At 52.9% G+C, this 19,833-nt stretch overlaps 1 protein-coding gene across 1 annotated transcript in view; it reads right to left on the minus strand.

Annotated features, from left to right (window-relative positions):
- The window catches only part of GLI2 (GLI family zinc finger 2), a 251,203-nt gene that overhangs the window by 50,884 nt on the left and 180,486 nt on the right, over positions 1 to 19,833 (minus strand). Inside the window, exon 3 of the mRNA XM_032250612.1 lies at positions 13,631 to 13,736. Coding sequence (XP_032106503.1) covers positions 13,631 to 13,736 — 106 coding nt within the window. The remainder of the gene's footprint in view (positions 1 to 13,630; positions 13,737 to 19,833) is intronic.

The raw sequence follows: 19,833 nt of genomic DNA on the forward strand, positions 1-19,833 counted from the left end.
TTGGAAAACAGTGGAGAACTGTCCCTTCCCCAAACTGAAGTGCAGTCCATGTCTTTTGTTAAGCTGTACTCTCCTGTGTGTCTGGTGGCAGTCTGTCCTCACGGAGAGGCTCTGCACATGGGAGCTGAGGCCACAGTGTCCAGACCATTGCTGATCTGTGTCCGTGTCCACACATCACTCCCCCAGATCAGCTGATGTCCACTGAGTGTGGGCCTCTGATGGCACCGACGGTGGGGAGCTGGGGTCACAGGCAGACTGGTCCAGGGTCCTGCATGCACCCAGGTAGTGAGGGAGCAGGTGGTTGCAAACCTGACTGACAAGTGTTGCACCGCACATTCCCAAGGTCTACTGTGAATCTACACGTGCACAGATCTCAGCAGACCACTTGAGTGCCCATGAAGCCATGGCGATGGTAAGACAGTCAGGGTGCTGCTGCTGGGAAGGCACTCCCAAGACCAGTCACGAGCTCAGGAAATCACGGGCCCTCAATCGCATAGTTCACATTGGTGCTTTGGCCAAATCACCGTGCCAGGGCCTCTGGCGTCACAGAGAGAGGATGGACACTGACTGTAGCCTGCAAGCAGTCCACGAGGTGCTGGAGCAGGAAGAGGGTGGGAGGAAAAGAATTCACCCACTCTGTTGGTGCAATCTGAGAGGGCTTTTTGCAGGAGGTGGCATCTGAACTGTGCCCAGACTGTTGCAGGAGAATGGAATGGAGGTGGTGAGTAGCAGAGGCCTGGTGTTGTGAGATGGGAGAACAGCTGAACAAGGGCATGTTGTACTGGGGAATAGCTGGTATAGTCCAGAGGCTGAAGGTCTGACCGGACACTGGAGGGATGGAGAACATGCAGGGAAAACTGTAGCAGAAAGGTTGGTAACCTACCTGAGCTACCTTACAATGAACTTCTCTTCATCCAAATCATGCCATCAAGGGAGTGAAGAGGCCAGGCACGAACTGCGAGAGGATATTCACAACACACACTGCCAACTGGAGTGAGTCACCTCGGTGTGCAAACCCTTATTCAAACAATGGGAAAAAGGCGACCTCACAGATAAATGGCCAAAATAGCCAAATTTGTCCATTGATAAATGGGCCGATTTCCAAATGGGATATAGACATTTCCCAAGAAGGAAACATCAGCAGTCAATAGGCATGAGAAAGAACACTCCGCTTCATTAGTAATAAGGGAAAGCAGAAAATTAGAATCACAGAAAAGTGCCATTTTGGCAAAAATTAAAATGTAGAGGCCATCACCTCCAAAGCGACGGGCAAGGATATCACGAGGATACGGGGTAAGGCCAGCTCTCAAACTGCTGGTGAGAGTGAGTGTTGGCAAAACCAGCGGGCGAAGTCTGGCAGTATCTAGGAGGGTTACAACGTGAATCCCCTGTGACTCAGCATTTCCATTCCCAGACATGCATTTACTTTAAATAGCTCCGCCCTTGGGGCCCAGAGGATGGTATAAAAGTGTTTCTGCAGTCATGTTCAAATTAGCAAAACCATAGACACATCCCCAATGCCAGTCAACACAGACTGCTTCAGAGCAGCCAAAATGAGTGAATAAAGAGCCCCACACATTAGCAGGAGAATTTTCGGAACAACAGAGAGTGAGAAGGCAAGTTCTGGAAAAATATCTCTGCAGTGATTCCATTTATATATATAAAGAATGACAAAGCGAAATGAATTAATATATTGTTAGGGGAGTCAGACACAAGGTAAAACTGACATAGATGTAACGGGTGATAAACTCCAAATCCCAAAGAATGATGGAGTGGGGAGGACATGAGGCAGGAGAAAGGGGAGGACACGGGGCCTCAAAGGTGCTGGCATGTCCCCAGTCCTTAGTGTGGGCAGGGGATGAGGGCATGTATGTCATAATTACTCAGATAGCTTAAGCATGCTTTTGTTGTTATTTTTTTTGAGACGCAGTTTTACTCTTGTTGCCCAGGTTGGAGTGCAATGGCACGATCTTGGCTCAGAGCAACCTCGCCTTTCGGGCTCATGTGATTCTCCTGCCTCAGCCTCCCCAGTAGCTGGGATTACAGGCATGTGCTACCACGCCCAGCTGATTTTTGCATTATTAGCAGAGACAGGGTTTTGCCACGTCGGGGTCTCGAACTCCTGACCTCAGGTGATCCACCTGCCTCGGCCTCCCAAAGTGTTGGGATTTCCTGTGTTAGCCACTGTACCTGGCCGCTTTTGTTGTTCTTTTGCATATTTTCGGTATTTAGTAAGACCATTTTGTTTTTAAAGGATGGCCGGGTAGAAGTAGTCTCTGGTTTAACTTGGCTGAGTGGATGAGGATTCTGGGAGCAGGATGGCTGCTGGGCTGGTGCTGGTGGTGAACGTGTGTGAATGCTGGAAAGTGTCTGGGGCTCAGTGGTTGTCTACATGATCCCTCCATGGGCCCTCTTGGCCACAACATCTATGTGCCATCCAGGCTCCCTTCAGGCCAGCCCCAGCCCCATCTGCAACAGACACACATCTGTTTACACATCCCATACATTCGACCTGCAGTCATCCCCGTTCCCACATGGACACCACACCAGACCCGGCCAGCTTTCAGCTGTCACCCCCTATGCAGAGCCGTAATAAAGAAATCACTGTTTTCGGTTGACAAAGAGCAGATTTCTTACTAAGTAAACACTGATGTTTTGGTAGGGAAATTAAGTTATAAAATTACGCCTACAAAGGAGGCAATACAGATGACTTGGTCACAATCTAGCCTCATGGGCCACAATGGTTAATTGATTCGCCCACCCTTTATCAGTTCCATGCCCCCCCCCCGGGAGGGGGGCAGAAGAATAAGAAGGTTATCAGCTTTTGCAAACAGAAAACCCAAAAGCGTAAAAGATAAGAGGGGGATTATCAGGGAGACTTTTTTCCTAGCAAAGGGAAGGCTTTGGTGGAGCAGGGTGGGGAGGGGAGGAGTGAGGTGCAGGGCCTGGAGGAAGCCTTGGGTTTGCTTCAAGCATCCAGTGGGACCAGGAATGTGGCTGGGTCCGGGGATGGGGACGATGCCCTGGGGGAATCGGTCCTGCTTAGGTCCCCTCCAGGTAAACTGTGGCACTGGTTACCCTCCGGGGTACATGGGGTCTTTGTCTGTAACAGAAGCTGCCCTTGGCTGAGTGCTGCTGAACAGGATCTTCCAGAAAGTCAAGAGTTTAAAGCCATGGGTAGGAATAAGGAAATAAGAGAATAAGATGGCAATCTTGGGAGTGGGGGTGAGGACTTCGTTAGGGAGAGAGCTTTCACTGTACTTCGCTAAGGGCCTGGTTTTCAGTGATGAGAAAGGGCCTGGGTGGCCGGCGTGCTGGAAGGAAACTCCTCCACAGTGGGATTCTTAAACGCTGGCCCAGCCTGCCAGAGTGATGTGTGGAATTTCCTTTCCTGGATGCCTGTCAAAGCTAGCTGAAGAATCCTGGGTAGCTCAGATACATCTCTTCTTAGAGGTGGACGTGCTGCTGATTTTCACCAAGCCTTCATGAGTGCGTGCTTTGAAAAGATTTCTCTCCTTGGAGCAGGCAACCCTAAGAAGGCGGTGGGGCCCCTGGTGGGCAGGGTTGGGGAAGGGCTGGGACATGGGGGAGGCAGGCATCTTTGCCTCCCTGCGGATAAATGTTTTCCGTTCCTGTATTCCTGGTGCTCTGGGCTCCCCATTCCCCTCTTCCAGCATACCACCCTCTCTTTGCCCAATTTCTGCCCTCTCCCCAACCAGATCATGCATGGGGTCTGTGCAGGGAGCCAGACTGTGCCTCCTGGAGATGGAAGGGGCATGGAGGATGAGAAACCAGTGGGTGCAGTGCACCCTTATTCAGGCGACGGATACCCTGAAAGCCCTGATGTCACCACTACAAACCTATGCAAATCACAAAACTGGACTTGCACCCCATACATTTATACAAATAAACATTCTATTAAAAAAAAGTCTGCCTCCTTGGGCCTGTATCCCCAATACATGAGGCTGGCACACATGGTCACTGGGTGAGTGTCCTCAGAGGAACGAGCACTAGGAACGTTCCGCACTGAGTTAAGCAACTCTGAGCTCTTGCTACTTTGTTTGGACAGCAAAGCCAAGTGTACATTCAGAAGTGCGGCCCTGGAAGGAGAGGATGGAGGGCTGGGGCTCCTGGCGTGTCCAGCACACTTCTGGGTGGGCACCAGACACGCCATCTACGCTGCAGTCACAGAGGCCTGAGGGCAGCAGCAATTTCTGAGCTTTTTAAGCAGTGTCTTAGGGACAGGGCACCGCTCACACTTCCTCTCCACACATGTTGACTTGGGCTGGCAGGAGTGGCCTCAGGTGATAGCACTTGGGATACAATAAATCCAGCAACAGTGAGTTAGGCTGAACAAATGAATACATCTGGCAGTGGCGTCAGCTTCCACTGAGTGGACAATCTGAACACGTGCAGTCTAAGAGGACTCCCCACCTCAAAGGCCAATCCACCCCACAAATGCCTGAAATTTTACTGTTAGTGATTAATTCCTTTGAGTTGATTCCTTGTCTGTTTCCATGTCTGCAGACAGAGACAACACACTGCAGCCCTGGGAACCATGGTGAGACTCTCTTTCCTCTCTGAGGACAATCATGGCATAGGAAAGAGCTCAGGCTTGGTGAGATCTCCCAAGCTGGGCAGTCTTGGGAAGCTTTTAAATTCTGGGAACCCCCAGTTCTCTCCTCTATGAATTAAGGAGAAAATCCTCCACTTTACAGGATGTTGGGAGGACTGAATGGGACACCACTGGCCCAGCACCCTGCAGGGTGTCTGCAGGGAAATATGGGTTTCCTTCCAATGTCAGCAGGGGAGTGATGAGGGCAGGGGACCGTCCTCCACTCTGTATGTCCCAGGTGTGGTTCCACATGTGTTACAGACACCCATCGAGTCCTCACAACGGTTTCACACCGGGAACCATCATGTCCTCATTTTAGAGGTGGGGGCACCGAAGCTGTGGGACTAAGCAAGCCCAAAGATGTAAAGAGCACAAGCAGCACAGGCAAGATGTGAACCCTGGCCTCAGCCCTGTTCTGTCTACATCCTGGGGGTGTGAAGAGGAAACGTCTGACTGCGGGGGCCCCGAGGGACAGCGGAGGAACCAAAAAGGTCATCCGGATCCTGTCACAGCCCCTCCCCACTGCACACCGCCTCGGCCAGCTCCACTCCCCGGCCCTTCCTGCTCTCGGCTGACCACCGCGGCTCTCTCCAAGGCCCAGAACCAGGCAGCTCCTCTTCTGCGAGAGACTGGCACTCAGCAAAGATCAAAGACCAGGCCATCTTATCAGACACGCTCCTCGTTAAACTTTTACAGGCCAGATTCCATTATAAATGAGCTGCCTGTCCCACGCAGCCCAGTGAGTGCATTCTTGGCTTTGGGAATCTGAAGCTCTCAGAGCTGGGAAAGACTTTAGCAAGGGAGTGGGGGGCCAAAATGCCCAGTAAGCTATGCTGCTTACTAGGAGTGTGTCACTGGAAAGGCAGTCAGCCTTCCTGTGCCTCAGTTTCCCCAGTTATCAAGTGGGAGTGAGAGCACTGCCTTCCTTGCAGGGAGGATGAGGTGATGTAAGTCAGGGGCTGGGCACAGACTCCTGCTACTGCACCTCTGCTGGTCTGACCCAAGCAGCCCACAGCCAAGAAAGGGGAAAGGGCCTGCCTGATGGGGTCTCAGGGCCGTTTACATCACAGTGAGCCAAGGCTGCACAGCTAGTCAGTCTAGCCTCAGACAGCCATGGAAGGAGGGTGTGCTACCCACATATTGCCTAGACCCAGGGTTTCTGGGCTCCTTGTCTACCTGCTGTCCAGTTGCTCTGAAGAAGTGGTCAGCAACAGCGATTTTAAGGAAGAGCTCCCTGGAGATGGAGAGGCAGTGTGGACCCAAGGAAGGAGGAGGGACAACCCAGCATCTCATCCCCGGGGGCAGGTGGACAAGCCCTTCGGAAGTCTCCTTCCTCTAGGCTCTGAAAAGAAACAAGCGTGTTTGCAGAGGGAGGAGAAGGTTCTTCCCAAAAAACAAACAAAGCCAATCCTCTATGACTCGTGAACCTCGGGTGCTGTGCCAAGAATCAAGAAGAAAGTATCTTCTGCTCAATCCACCCGCCTCAGTGAATGACTGAGGACGGAGTCACAAGTGTCTAGGATGACACTAGTGAGTCACAGGCTGAGCAGGCTGCTGTGTTCATTAATCTCACGGCGAATGGTGCCGTCATTATGGGACACTGACCTTGGAAAAAGCAATCTTCAAATCCCCTCAGACTAGAAAGTTCATGCGTTCAGCCCTGTAGCAGCAAAGAAACTTCTCTCTCAAGTGAAGGCACACTGCCGCCCGGCTAAACATTCCCATTAATATGCATCTTGGGGGCCAAGTGGGGCTTCAGACACTCTTAAAGCCGTCTCTGGAGGCCCTGGGGAACGCGCATTTTGCTTGACCAAGCACACAGATGACAGGGAAGTGAGGGCCCCTCGCCCAGCGGCTGGCATTCCCTCTCTTGCTCCAACATACCTGGGCCTGGGTGCTGACTTTACATGAGCTGATAGCTACAACCCTGAGCCATCTGTGCCAGCAAGAGCCCTTTCGTCTCTCCTCCGGGAAGGGTGGCCTTGGGCCGTGACTGTCAGTGCAATGCACACCAAGTACAGCTCAGGACTGAGTGATCTGCAGGAAGCCACCGGCAGTGGTCAGGTTGGGGATGGAGCCGTGGACGTCAGAGGTCAGATGGTGCCGCAGGAGGAGAAAGGAAGGCTGAGATGCCGCAGCTGTTCCCACCCCATCTACTCACTGCCTTCTGCAAGCTGAGAATACGAACAGGTTTAGGTCAACTTGGAGGGGCTTGTCTGTGAATGGGTTATCACACGGAACCAGGAGATTTTTAACAACCCCTATTTTGGTGGTGAGATGCTGTCAGCGACGAGCCCAGAAAGCCAACAAGCAGCTCTGTGCCTGCTTTTCTGGATGTCAAGCAAGGGGGGGGGGGGTCTGCAGCGGTCCCCAGACTGGCCTGTGGGTGTCTGTAAATAAGCAGGTTCCCGGGCTTCACCCTAGGCTGAAAGTTACCAGGAACTCCTGGGGCCAGGGCCTGAGAATGTGCATCTTTAAGACACACCCTGTTTGTTCAGATCTGCATCCAGGTTTGGGAACTGAAGCATGGGACAGTTTCTATACACCCTTCTGGGCGGGAAGCAGCTGAAATTGGTGGTCTCTAAAGCCCCAAGGCAAAGCAGGGCTGGAAAGGTCCCCAGAAGCAACACAGGGAGCTGAAGGTCAGCCCCGGCCTCCTGAACTAGGAGCATGGACTTCTACTTTCCCCTTCAGGACACAAGTTAATGCTGGCCCCAGGCAGGCCGGACTCATGCCTGTATGACCACATACGCTGATGAGATGGAGAGCACCAGTGGGGGCCCCTTCCCCGCCACACCGCAGCCTTGCTCCCATGACACCCTGGCTAGCTTATTTCTGGGAGGCAGGGGCCCATAGGGTATCCAAAGTGCTTCTCTTTCCTGTTAGCATCACAAGGCTGGAGGGACTGCTGGGAGTGTGAGGCCCTATTCACAGCCGGCCTTCTCTTCTGAGACGTGTGTGGCCCTTCTCCCAGCCTGCCGTGGCCCCCTTCTCAGTAGATGTGGACCTTCTACAGAGTGCCGTGGTGTGTGTTGGGGGAGGGAGTCTTTTTTCCCCCCACCCTGCTTGTGGGGATGACCAGCAGCCATCACACTCCCTCCCCATTTGTCTCCCCATCACCTGTGGTCCAAGAGTCCATACAAAGGCAAGAAGAGAAGGCCGGCTGTGACCAGCAATCACACCCCCACCCCGCTGCAGCAGGAGTCCATGGGCGGTGCCTTTCCTCTCCCGGACCACAGGAGCATCAGTAAGCCATGCAAGCCTGTGTGGGTCTGAACCTTAGGTGACTGGGAAGGCTGCTCTGCAGAGGAGCTGGCTTGGGCGTCTATGAGGAGGCCATCGGGCTGGGCTACGCTGCGCGGCAGTCCTCACGCCAGCCTCCGTGCCCTGCCTTCCCCATGTGCAGCTGCCTGTTTACAGCTGGGCGGTCACCCTGGTCCTGCTCCCCCTCCCCCCGGGGCCACTGCGGCAGATCTGGCAGGTCCCCTCACCGCCGTTCCTGCCCTTCTCCTGTCCATTCCCTAATTGCTCCTGCAGTTGCCTGAAAATAAATCTGACCACTCCCCGCTGTTCCTGGTTGCTAAAAGGAGGATGTCCAAATTCCTCAACTGGGGGAAAGAAAGACACTCTCCACGCACGATGGCACTCCTTCAGCCCCATCCCCCGCCTTCCTATGCTGTAGCTCCTGGACAGTCAACTCTCCCAAGGACACACCGTGGCCAGCCTCTGCCACCCAGTCTCCCAGCCTGCCATGGTCCCCTTCTCAAATCAGCAAGTGGGGACAACAATGATCATGACTGTTGCTCATATCCACTGAGTGTTTCCAAAGTGCTCTAGATGTTTTACTCACATTACCCTGTTTCCTTCTCAAAATAACTCGGTAGGCTAGGTTACAGGGGCTGTCTCAGTAGATCTGGCCCTTCTACAGATGAGAAAGCTGAGGTTAGTTAATTCATGCTAATCACAGCTAGGGGGTTCAGCAAGGGGTCCCAGTGGGGGTAGCCTGGCAGGCTGAGAGCTGGCATCGGCAGGCTCCTGGGTGATGACCAAGTTACTCCCAAGGGGCAGAGGGCAGGGTGGAATGAGAGAGTGCAGGGAACACCTCTCTGGAGCCTGTACAGACCAGATGCGCCCTCCCTGGAGCTATCAGGATCCTGAGAGGGAACAGGGAGGGGGTCTGAGTGCTTGAGCAGTGGAGAGCAGGAGGTGCAAGGACTGGTGAGGGGGCACCCACGAAATGGTCATCAGCCCAGGGCAGCAGGCAGACGCTCAGGTTCAGGGGACACTGAAATGAAATGACACCACATCTGATTTTCTGTGCAAACATCTGTGTGATTAGACACGCGTGGTTCTGGCAGGGAGGAGTGGGCTGCAACGCAGGCTTGATGGATCAGGGTGCTCTACCAGGCTCCAACCACACTCATCACGGAAGCCACAGCCACAGGGCCGTTTTCCTCACAGGCTTCATTCTGGTTCCCACCTGGGGCACTGGGGGTGGAGGAGGTGAAGGTATGGGCCAGCCCCGAGGCCCTTGCTGTGTCCCCTTCGTGGACTGGCAGGAACCAACTGTCCTCAGGATAGTGTGGAGCCACGTGAAGCCCACCCAGTGGGACCAGGTAGGGACGGGGGGCTCTGGGAGCACCATGCTGCCCATCACTCGGGCTTAACCAGCCCCTCCTTGGCTGGGGAGGAGATCTGCACCCCAGAGCCTGGTCTCCTTGCCCTCACAGAAGTAACTGCCTTGCAGGGATGTCACACAGAAGTCACCACACCCCTCTGAGCCTCAATGTCTGCATCTGCAAGATGAAGCTTAACCCCCATCTCACAGAGCAATCAGGAAGATTGACCACCAGGGCCCAGGGCTGTGTCTGGGCTGCTGCAGAACCATGCAAATTAGAAATATGCTTTTCTGTATTCTACTGGCTGATGCCAGGACTCCACGCTGGGGCTCAGGGATCCCAAATAACCTGAATAATGGCCCCCAAGAATGTCCATCCACACCCCAATCCCTGGCATTTGTGTTCCCTTCTATGGCAAATGGGACTTTGGAGATGCAACTACCCTAAAGATCTTGAGATGGGAGCCACACGTGGATTACCCTGGTAGGCCCTAAAGACAATGGCAGGTGTCCTTAGAAGAGAGAAGCAGGGGAGGAGACTCCCACAGACCAGTAAGAGGGCGAGGTGAGGACAGAGCAAGGGGGAAAAGGCGACGTGTGTGAGGTTGGGGCTGTAAGCCAAGGAAGGTAGGCAACCTCCAGAACCTGGAAATGTCAAAGATTCTCCCCTGGAGCCTCCAGAAGGAAACAGCCCTGCCTCCAACTCCTTGGTTTTAAGCACCATAAGATTTATTTCAGACTTCCGACCTCCAGAACAATATGAGGATAGTTTGCATTGTTTTAAGCCATGGAGTTTATGGTAATTAGTTACAGCAGCCTTAGGACTCTCTTCAGGAATCCAGTACAGTGAAAGAGCCGGGCAGGCCAGGAGGGACAAAGTCATCTCTGTGGGCCACCAGCTGTGCCACCCCTCCCTGCTGCTTGCCAGCATCCACAGCCTCCTGCTCCAAGTGCTCTGCTCACACCCCACCTCACTGGACAGGAAAGGAAGCAGGCCCGACCCAGAGCTGGGGCATGGGAAAGCCCAGAGAAGACCCAGGCACCTTCCCAGGGCTCCTACCTGCCCAGGGAAGGACAGCACTGGGGGCCTCCCCTCCCAGCGGGGGCTCTGCCTGCAGCCAGGGCTCTCAAGCCTGAGCCTCCAGCTGCATTACCTGCAAGGCGAGGCACACATAGACACAGGCCCCTCCCCCGGGGTCTCTGACTCGATGGGGCTGGGCTGCGGCCTGAGGATCTGCATTACCTGGAACAGACTCCCAGGGGCTCCCAGGGGCTGCTGCTGCTTGGCCAGGGGGTCTGGGAGCCACTGGACTCGGGGAGTGCCCTAATGAAGGGCTGAGGTGCTGTCAGGAAGGGCTTAGTAGGGCTTGCCAGAGGGACCTGTGGTCCATACTTATGCTCCTACAAGAAAGGCCAGCATGCAGTGGAGGGCCTGAGTTCAGGGGGCTGGAACTTGATTTCTAACTTCCAAAGTGGGTGAGCCATAGGGTTAGTCAGCTACCCACTCTGTGCTGCTTCCGTTCCTTCATTTGTAAAATGGAAAAACACACAATGACTCTCTTTTGGATTGTTGAGAAGATTAAATGGCTTGAACACAGGAAAGCATTTACAGCAGGGCCTGTTCACAAGGTCAGTTATGATGAGGAATGGCAGTCATCACTGTTGGGGTCTTCCTACACTTCTGGTGGTACCTCTCGACACACTTCAGGTGTGAGGGAGATGTGAGCCAGGACATTCACCTGCAGGGGGAAGCCTCCAGCATGGACTCTGCACGGAGCGCTCAGCATTGCCCAGCTCTCCTGACCAACACCCTGTGCAGGGAGCACTTTGAGGAAGGCCTGCTATGTCCAAGGATCTGTGTCACCAAACCAGCCAAACATGACTCATGAGCAAGAAATCAGCAACAGCAACCCCCTCCCAACAGGGACTGAGCTCCCTAGATGCTCCTAGGGTTCTCAGGCGCCACTGACTGAGCAATTTTTGGGTGGCCCAACTAGTTCCAAACACATGCACCTTCCAGAGACTTCTCTGGCTGTGGTCTCAGCCCCTGGAGGTGGAAGGGCCCTGGAGGTGAGCAGTGGGTGGAAATGACCCCAACACCCACCCGGCAGACACATGGCTGCTGCGGCAGATCCAGTCAAGTGAGAACCAGCCACGCACACTGAAATGAAATAAAAAGCTCTCAACATGTCAACAGCAAACAGACGACAACTTGAAGGGACCCCCAATGTCCAAATCTGGGACAACTGGACCAGCCCAATAAATAGTGATAATAAAAGAGTATAACCCACAGAATCACACAAATAACCAGGCGTCCATGTGCATATCAACAGACAATGAAATACATAAAGAAATGTGGGAGATCGGACAGTTTTTCCTTACAGGAGAGCTCCAACCAGTAAATGTGGACAGAATGATAGAAACAGAAGATCGCCCTTTGACAAACACTAGTAATGACCGTTTCTGGCAAGAAGCATTGATGGATGTACACGTTAGCGGATGGAAATGTGATAAGAAACAGGATATTTCCATATCTTGAAAGTAATATCCCACAAGATACTGATTAATTGCGAATGGACAACTTTAAAGCTGAGAAGCCAGCAGACAGCCTCACAACCAAGTAATCGACATTCCCAGCAAGGAGAAGCGTGAACATCATCTGCCTCCTGACAGGATGCCTGGAAAGCACACACATCACTTTTATGGTATTATTCCCTGAAACACATGATCGGAATGCCATCATGAAACAGCATCCATCAGGCACACCCAAACCCAGAGACGTCTTATACGGTAACTGGCCAGTACTCTTTAAAACTGCCAAGGTCACGAAAGACAAAGGGGAGTAAGGAACTGTCCCAGACCGGAGATGACGAAGGGAGCCTCGACAGCCAAGTGCCACGTGGGGTCCAGGACTGGATCTCGAACTGGGGAAGAAAGATACTAGCAGGCAACTGACCAAATTTGGATAAGCTCCGTGGGTGAGTGAACACCATGCCATCAGTCTTGGGTTACGTAAGATGTCAACATTTGAGGAGCTGCGTGGAGTGTATACAAGAAAGCCTTTATGATTTTGGAACTGTTTTTGTACGCCCTTAATTATTTCAAAGTAAAAGATTTAAAAGTTAAAAAAAAAAGGTTTTAAAAAGAAAGTGAAAGTCCCAGGTTTGCTCCGTCTTGGGGAAGCAGTGGGTATCCTGACACAGGACCCTGCTCAGGCACAATGCTGTGAGCACAGTGAGGGCTCAGCAGGTGCTTACTGACTTCACTGGGATGGGAGATGGTAGAGGCAGGAGGATACGCCTTCAGAGGTGGCAGGCGGGGAGAGGTTCTCCACTCAGCAAACACTGCTTGTTCACCTACTCATATCAGCTGCTGAGACAGAGGTGAAAGGAGAGCTGACCTGGCTGGGAGGCAGGTACAAAAACGGATGATGATCCTGTGGATCAAGAGCAGCAGCCTTCACTCAGTGTGAAGGACCACAGTGCCCCTGAGGAGGTGGCTCCTTGGTTGAGGCTTAGAGGTGGCCTGATGGGGGGGACATTCCAGGCACTTCAGGCTGGCAGCTGGCACCAGGCACAGAGACACGGGACAGAACCACAGACAACAGCTTAGCATGCACAGGTGAGGGGGCTGGAGGTGTGGGCATGAAGATGCTGGGTCAAGAGGGGTCTTGAGGCTGGCTGACCTTTGCAGGTACTCCCCTGGAGGCAGGTGTGGGGAGCAGCGGAGAGTTTGGGGGTAGGGAGAAGGAGGGGACTCTCTCCTAGAAGGAGGATGGATAGGATAGCCAGAGACCAAGACTTTGAGTCCTAAAGGCCAAGAAAATGACACCAGCCATGGGCTTAGAGGCCCCAGGTGGGTATGAAGGGGACAGGGCTAGGCAGGTGGAGACCATATGGTGACCCCACCCCTTCTCCCTAGGGACCTCAAAGCTGGGACTAGGAAGGGCCCCAAAGCATCACTTTGAGCTTGTCCTTATAAGTGCAGTGACTATATACTTTACTATTCAAAGGGGGACACTTGAAGGGTGCTCTAAATTACGATGCTGGAACAACATATACCTAAGATCACCTTATTTATACAGGATCTTAGACCTAGAGAGGATTCCCACTGCATGGATGAAGAAAGAGCTCCAAACCATGTAGAGATACACCAAGGAAGCCCAGAGCCTTTGAAGTAGTGACATGGGTTGGGGGTGGTTGGTGTTCCCATGCCACCCACCCACATGCTCACACAGGGTCCCAGACCATGATGGCAAAGGTGATCGCCCACTCAGGACAATGTAGTTCAGGAACCCCCAAAAGAGACAGGCAGGAGACGTGGCTGAGGCTGCCGGCCCAGCCTCCCCATGGCAGGTGACTGCACGCAGAGAGCAGCAGGCAGAGGGCAGGACTTACCCGTGCACGCCGTGGACAGAATGAGGCTCGTAATGGTACCTTCCCTCCTGGTGTCGCATGTCAATGGGTAGGGGCGCATGGAACGGTGGCAAGAGGTGCTGCGGCACTGCAGAGTGGGAGAGAGAAACAGGACTTCAAAAACTTTTCCCCTCCCTCAAAAAGCTACTTTCAAAGGGCTTTAAAGCTCAGTGAATTTCATAGCAAGAGCAGCCAGGACAAGGGGCTCTGCGGTGCCTGCGCGATCACACGCCACGAAGGGGGATGAATAAATAATCAAAGTCCGCCCGAGAATCCTACATCTTCCACATAAAAGATCCCCAACTGCGCTCTCGACAAAGACAAGCAGCTAAGCACTCTTTGAACTCGGGGAGATTATAGGCAGGGCCACGAAACTGGACTCAGCCCGCAAATCAGGGCTGACAGAGCGACAGGCTCCAACTCCGCCGGCTTCTGCCCATGCCGGCCCCGGCTGCGTGTGGCTCTGGCAGCACAGGTTACGGCATCCGGATGCTGCAGTGCACACAGGCTGGAGGTGTTTACCTAGAGTCACCTGCAAAGGCAGGGCCCACAGATGGCGCCGCCAGCCTCGGGAAGGCCAAATCCCACCCAACTGCTGTCCTGCTTTGCTGGCAGCGTAAAGCGGGCGTCTATGTGGATCTGTTAGTTCTCCAGCTCTTAACACTAATTCTTGACCCCTGAATGCCGCCGGGTACCCCCACAATCGAAAACGCCAGCATGTGCACGTCAGTTTCCAGAGCTGAGTCAGCCTCCTATCTGAACTTGGCCTGCCCTCAACAAATCATCAAGATAATTGTAGGATGCTCTTTGTTTATTTAAAAAAAAAAAAAATCCTGGGTACCCTGAAGGCAAACATAATTATGGGCTTTAGGAAAACAAGGCTTTTAACAAAGTAGTTATACTGGGAAAAGGGCTAAGAAGTAGGGATTTCTTAGTCGACTCTCCCTCAGTCGGAAGGCCTCAGACCAGCGGGAAGCAGGGTTACGTTTGGATTTCTGAATATTCTAAAGAAATGCGGATGGGTTTGTGATAGGTATGTACAGGTCAGCTGACTTTAGTTAACAAATGCACACACAGTCCACATGTCGCTCTCAGCACTTGGCAAATACCAGCTCCTGGGTCTCCCCAGCGAGCCCAGGAAGCTGCTTTCAGCCCAGGATTCCTGGTCTTCACACAGGCCATCACCCAGCGCCGTGTGCCCTACCATTCCTGGTCTTGCTCCTACAGAGGCTGAGAGGAGTCTCCCAATGCCACCAGAGCCCAGACCACCCCACCCTACCCCCAGCTATGAGCTGACATGCTCTGCTCAGGATTCAGGATTCAGGAAACTTCACTCAGGTCTATAAGGTCTACGGAACTTTGTGAGCTTCAGGAGTTTACCAGGCAAACATGAAATACAGGAAGCACTAAGGCTGCCTTTCTGCCCCACAAGACCAAGCGGTGGCATGGGGTGTGTGTGTGTGTGTGTGTTTACGTGTGTGTGGGTGTGTTTGTATGTGTTTGGTATGTGTCTAAGTGTAGTGTGTGTGGTATATGTACATGTATGTGCGTGCTGTGTATGCATGTGTCAGTACATGTAGTGTGTAGTGTGTAGTATATGTCTGTTGTAGTGTGTGTCTTTGTGTATGTTTTATGTATACTACTGTGTGTATGTGCATGTGTGTTGCTGTGTATGTGCATGTGATGTGTGTTGCTGTGTGTGGATATGCTGTGTTGTATGTGTATGCATGTGTTGTGGTGTATATGTGCTATATGTGTGTTGCTATGTGCACGCACACATATGTTATACGTGTATGTGTTGTGTCTATGTGCATGCATGTGTGTTGCTGCATGTATGTGCATGTTGCTGTGTATATGTACATGTGTGTTGCTGTGTATACATGCATGCATGTTGTATGCATATGTGTGTTGCTATGTGTATGTGCATATGCTGTGTGGCATGTGTACATGTGTTGCTGTGTATGTGTATATGCATGTGTTGCATGTTATGTTGCTGTGTATATGCGTGCTGTGTGTGTATGTGTGTGTTACTGTGTGTATGTGCATGTGTTGTGTGTTGGAGGAGGGGCCTAAGGCTTCCAGAAAGAGGCCTGGGGAAGGGCCCCTCAGAGTACTGCTGCAGCGGGACCTGCCCTCTGTTTTCTGGCAGCTCCTGGGGTGGAGGCAGTGGAGGTTACAGGGGAAGCGTCTTCTCTTTCCCCAGGCAGGCAGGGCTGCAGGTGGCACCTCCCACCAGCTCTGCTGTTCTCTAGGAGCCTCTGTCACCTGTGGAATGTGCAGGCCACACACCTGCACCCCTCTCTCACCCCTTGGAATTCCCAGAAGGAGACTGGGAACACGTGTTAGTGGGTCCTCCTGTCCCGGCGGTGACGTGTGAGGTTGGCCAGGGCAGAGTGGCAATGTGCCCACCAGGGTTGATGCTGCAGGGGCTGGTCTGTCTGCTGCCTCATGGGGCTCTGCTGACAGCACCCTTAGTTTTACCATTAACCTTGTTCTTATTCCCATTTTTCAGGGAAGAACATTAAGGCTCAGGATGGTATGACTCTACTTTCATAAAAGCAGTGATCCATCAGGCTGTAAATGACTGGCGGTCTCAGTGTTTCCCTTACACAGCCCAGCACAGCACCTAGCATGCGCAAGCCCTGGCACTGCTGCCCCAATACGGTAGCATGGTGTTTGCCCCAGGACGGATGGGGGTGCATAAAGTCAGCTAGTCAGGGAGGGTGCAAGGAGTTGCACCCACAGTCCTGCCCAGACCCCTCTGCTCACCCTCAGAGAGATCACATCTGTTCACACCAGCAGTTGTGAGGTATGGACAGCTGTCATCTAGAAACATTCATTCACTCATTTATTTATGCATGCATGATCTACCTTGTATCAAGCACTTGCTATGTGGCAGGCAGTGTTCTAGGCCCTGGGAACACTGTTGTGACAAGATAGCCCAGTGAGGGGAGACAGGTGCTGGACAAGTCAGCAAAATGTATTTATGACATAGTGTCAGAGGGGGATGAAACTCAGGAGGGAATCCACCAGGGAGAGGGAACAGAGGAGACACGGATGAGGCATGGAGGTAAGTTGCCTTCTTTTTTTTTTTTTTTTGGAGATGGAGTCTAGTTCCGTTGCCCAGGCTGGAGTGCAATAGCGCGATCTCGGCTCACTGCAACCTCCGCCTCCTGGATTCTCCTACCTCAGCCTCCCAAGTAGCTGGGGTTACAGGTGCCTGCCACCACACCCAGCTAATTTTTGTCTTTTTAGTAGAGATGGGGTTTCACTGTGTTGGCCAGGCTGGTCTCGAACTCTTGACCTCATGATCCACCCGGAGGAGCTTGGGGCAGAGGGAACAGCAAACGCAAAGGGCTGGTGGCAGGAGAACTCAGTGATTTCAGCATAATTAGCCAGGCACAGAAGAATGGATGGAGGTGGAAGGACAGGAAAGAAGGTCCTAGTATACTAGCCAGGCTGTGGAAAGAACCTTGAGATTTTTTTCTGAGCCATTTGGGAAGGCCCTGGGAGGTCCTGAGCAGGTAATCACCTGCTCTGATAAAACTTTGTGAAATGCCATACAAGGAGGGTCCAAGTGCTGTGGGACAGTGGTGCACATCCGCCAGGAATCCCAGACTGGCCCTGCCACTAGGTGGCCATGGAACTTTGGGGAACTTATGTCCCTTCTCTGGGTCTCATACTCCCCATACAACAGGGATTAGAGGAGCTCTGAGGTCCCTTCCTGCTGGCACATTGCTGCTATCTGTAAGTGGTTACCCACTTCCCAGGCAAAAGGCCTCGCTTATTCCAGCAGTGACATCCCGAGGCTTCAGGAGGGACCCCCGAGCAGGCCCAGACCGGGGCTCTGGGTGCAAGTGCTGGCTCGTCTGTGGCCCTATAGGTATAATGACTGACCCCATGGCCCTTCTAAACCCACTTGACATACCAGTCCCAGCCCCTGTCCTCTGAGCCCAGTTATAGTAGGATGGCACCCCAACACCTCCCTACACACACACACGCACACACACACACACATACACACACACACACACAGTCTCTGCAGACCAACTTTTCACCCACGAAACCTGAGGGATGAAAGTTGACCCTGACTCTTTGGTGGTCTCTTTCGGGCCAGTACGAATTGTCCCACAGCCCCCAGTGGAAACATTCAGAAGTGAGTGCTCTGCTCAGAGCCCCCAGCCAGGCTGAGGAGGGGAAAATTCTGCTTTCCAGCTCTGGTGAGAAACCATTGCATCCAGAGGCTCCAGAAGCCCACGAGGAACATAAAGATGCGTGGGAAGAACAGGCGCTGCCTTGAGTGACGGCCTGAGCCAGAAACTTGCACACACGGCTTTCATTGTTGGCTTTTACGGGTTTTTTTTCCAAGTAAAAGAAAAAATCCAAATTTAATCATGTCCTTCCGGCAGAGGGACACACACACCACCCTGCCCCCAAACACACACACCCCATATGCCATTTCAAAGAAATGACTCTCTTTTTAAGTTTCTGAGGAAGAACCTCTAAGATGGGAATTTTCAGTGGATCACCATTTCCCTCTAGAAGAAAGATGCACATTTGTTTTTGATCCTACACAGAAAGCCCAACAGCCTGAGAAGCTGAGGGTGGCCGAGTGATGGCTTTTTCTTTAAAATCCTGGAATTTTCTATGCAGCAGTTTCAAGACCAAATGCTCCTTGCTGGCTAATGCACCAGTGTGAGGGGACACTGGTGTGGGCAGTGTCCTGGATGTAATGGTCTCCCTGTGTCAGTGACGAGGGCAGTGAGGGGGCAAGGACAACCCTTCCCTGGAAGCCTGGCTCAAGTTAATGCCCCATTAGCAATGATCCAGTGGATTCCTGAGGGAGAGAAGGAGGTAGGGGTCTGCAGAGTTCAGACAAAGGATCGAGAAAACTGGGTCATGGAAACCTGACCGGGCAGCCTCCGTCAGCAGCCGGAGGAATTCTCGTCGGATGAAGTCCTGTGTTACCAGAGCGCAGAGGCACTGCCCCGTGGCTGGGCTCCCAGAGAGGCCCGACGGGCTGTTCCATGGCAGAGAGGCCAGCGAGGTGAAAGCAGCCACCTCCCAGGAGAGACTGCTTGTGTTGGGGATGTCCTGGCCCCCTGGGGTGTCCAGTCCTAGAGATTAGCACTGTCTCCAGTTACCGCAGTCTCTTCCATCAAGACTGCAGGAGGGAATTAGCTCAGCAGCACGTGGCCGCTATGCACCAGGCTAGCCTGGACCGGAGAATAAAAGGGTTTCAGAGAGAAACCGAGTTGCCCAGCATCGACGGAGGGAAGGTAAGGCCCAGCCTTGCACGATACAGATCACTGTTATGATGAGGCGGCACAAACACATCTCAGTGCAGCTTGTGCGCCGGGAATGGAGGCAACGGCAGGGCTGGGCCCTGGATCCTCATCCTTCTTGGGCAACTGGCCCACACTCCACGGTCACCATGTAGGAAGCCAATGCGGTAGCCGCATCCATGACCAGGATCAAGGAAGGGTGCATGAGGCTTTTGGTTCTCAATGCCAGGGCCCTCAGCCCCTTGGCTGTGGCCAGGATGGGGAAGCCCGGTGACGCTGAGTGTTGCTGTGAAGGGTTCCAGGGATTGGCGCCCATGCTGTAGGGGTGAGGTCCAGGGGACAGTGGTGGATCCACAGGGAGACAGACTCCTTAGGAGCAGCCATGCTGCACTCACTGGGCAGGCCCCATGTCAGGACCACAGGTCCCCATGCCCTGTCCACCTGTCACACTCAGGTGACCTCTGAGATGCCCACACATACCTTCACAGCCTTTAGGCCAGGAGGCCCTCGATCTGTGTGGGACTCTCACAGCACTCGCACACACTTAGGGCGCCTGCTGTGCATCGGGCACTCTTGTGTGCTGGAGTGGACTCCAATGAGCTGAAGTGGAGGCATTCTTACTTGGCATGGCCCTGGGATGACTGGGGAAGGGCTTCTTGACTTCCGATTTCATTCTCACTATGGGGGACTTTGGGATTCTCCAGCTAACGGTTACTTTATCATGTTCCTTTAACTTAGAATTCCTTGCATATTAAGTAATATCCAGTTTGTTTCTTTTTAGAAACAAACAGAACTTGGGAAAGTCATGGGAATGAATTCACACTAAAGTGTAGGTGGCTTACTGGTTGCTTTTCTCCTAATGAAAGGACCTAGGCACAAAATATACTGATATCTTCGGCA

Source organism: Sapajus apella, unplaced genomic scaffold (genome assembly GCF_009761245.1).
Source record: "Sapajus apella isolate SASKATOON/1434 unplaced genomic scaffold, GSC_monkey_1.0 scaffold72, whole genome shotgun sequence".
NCBI classification, from domain to species: Eukaryota; Metazoa; Chordata; class Mammalia; order Primates; family Cebidae; genus Sapajus; species Sapajus apella.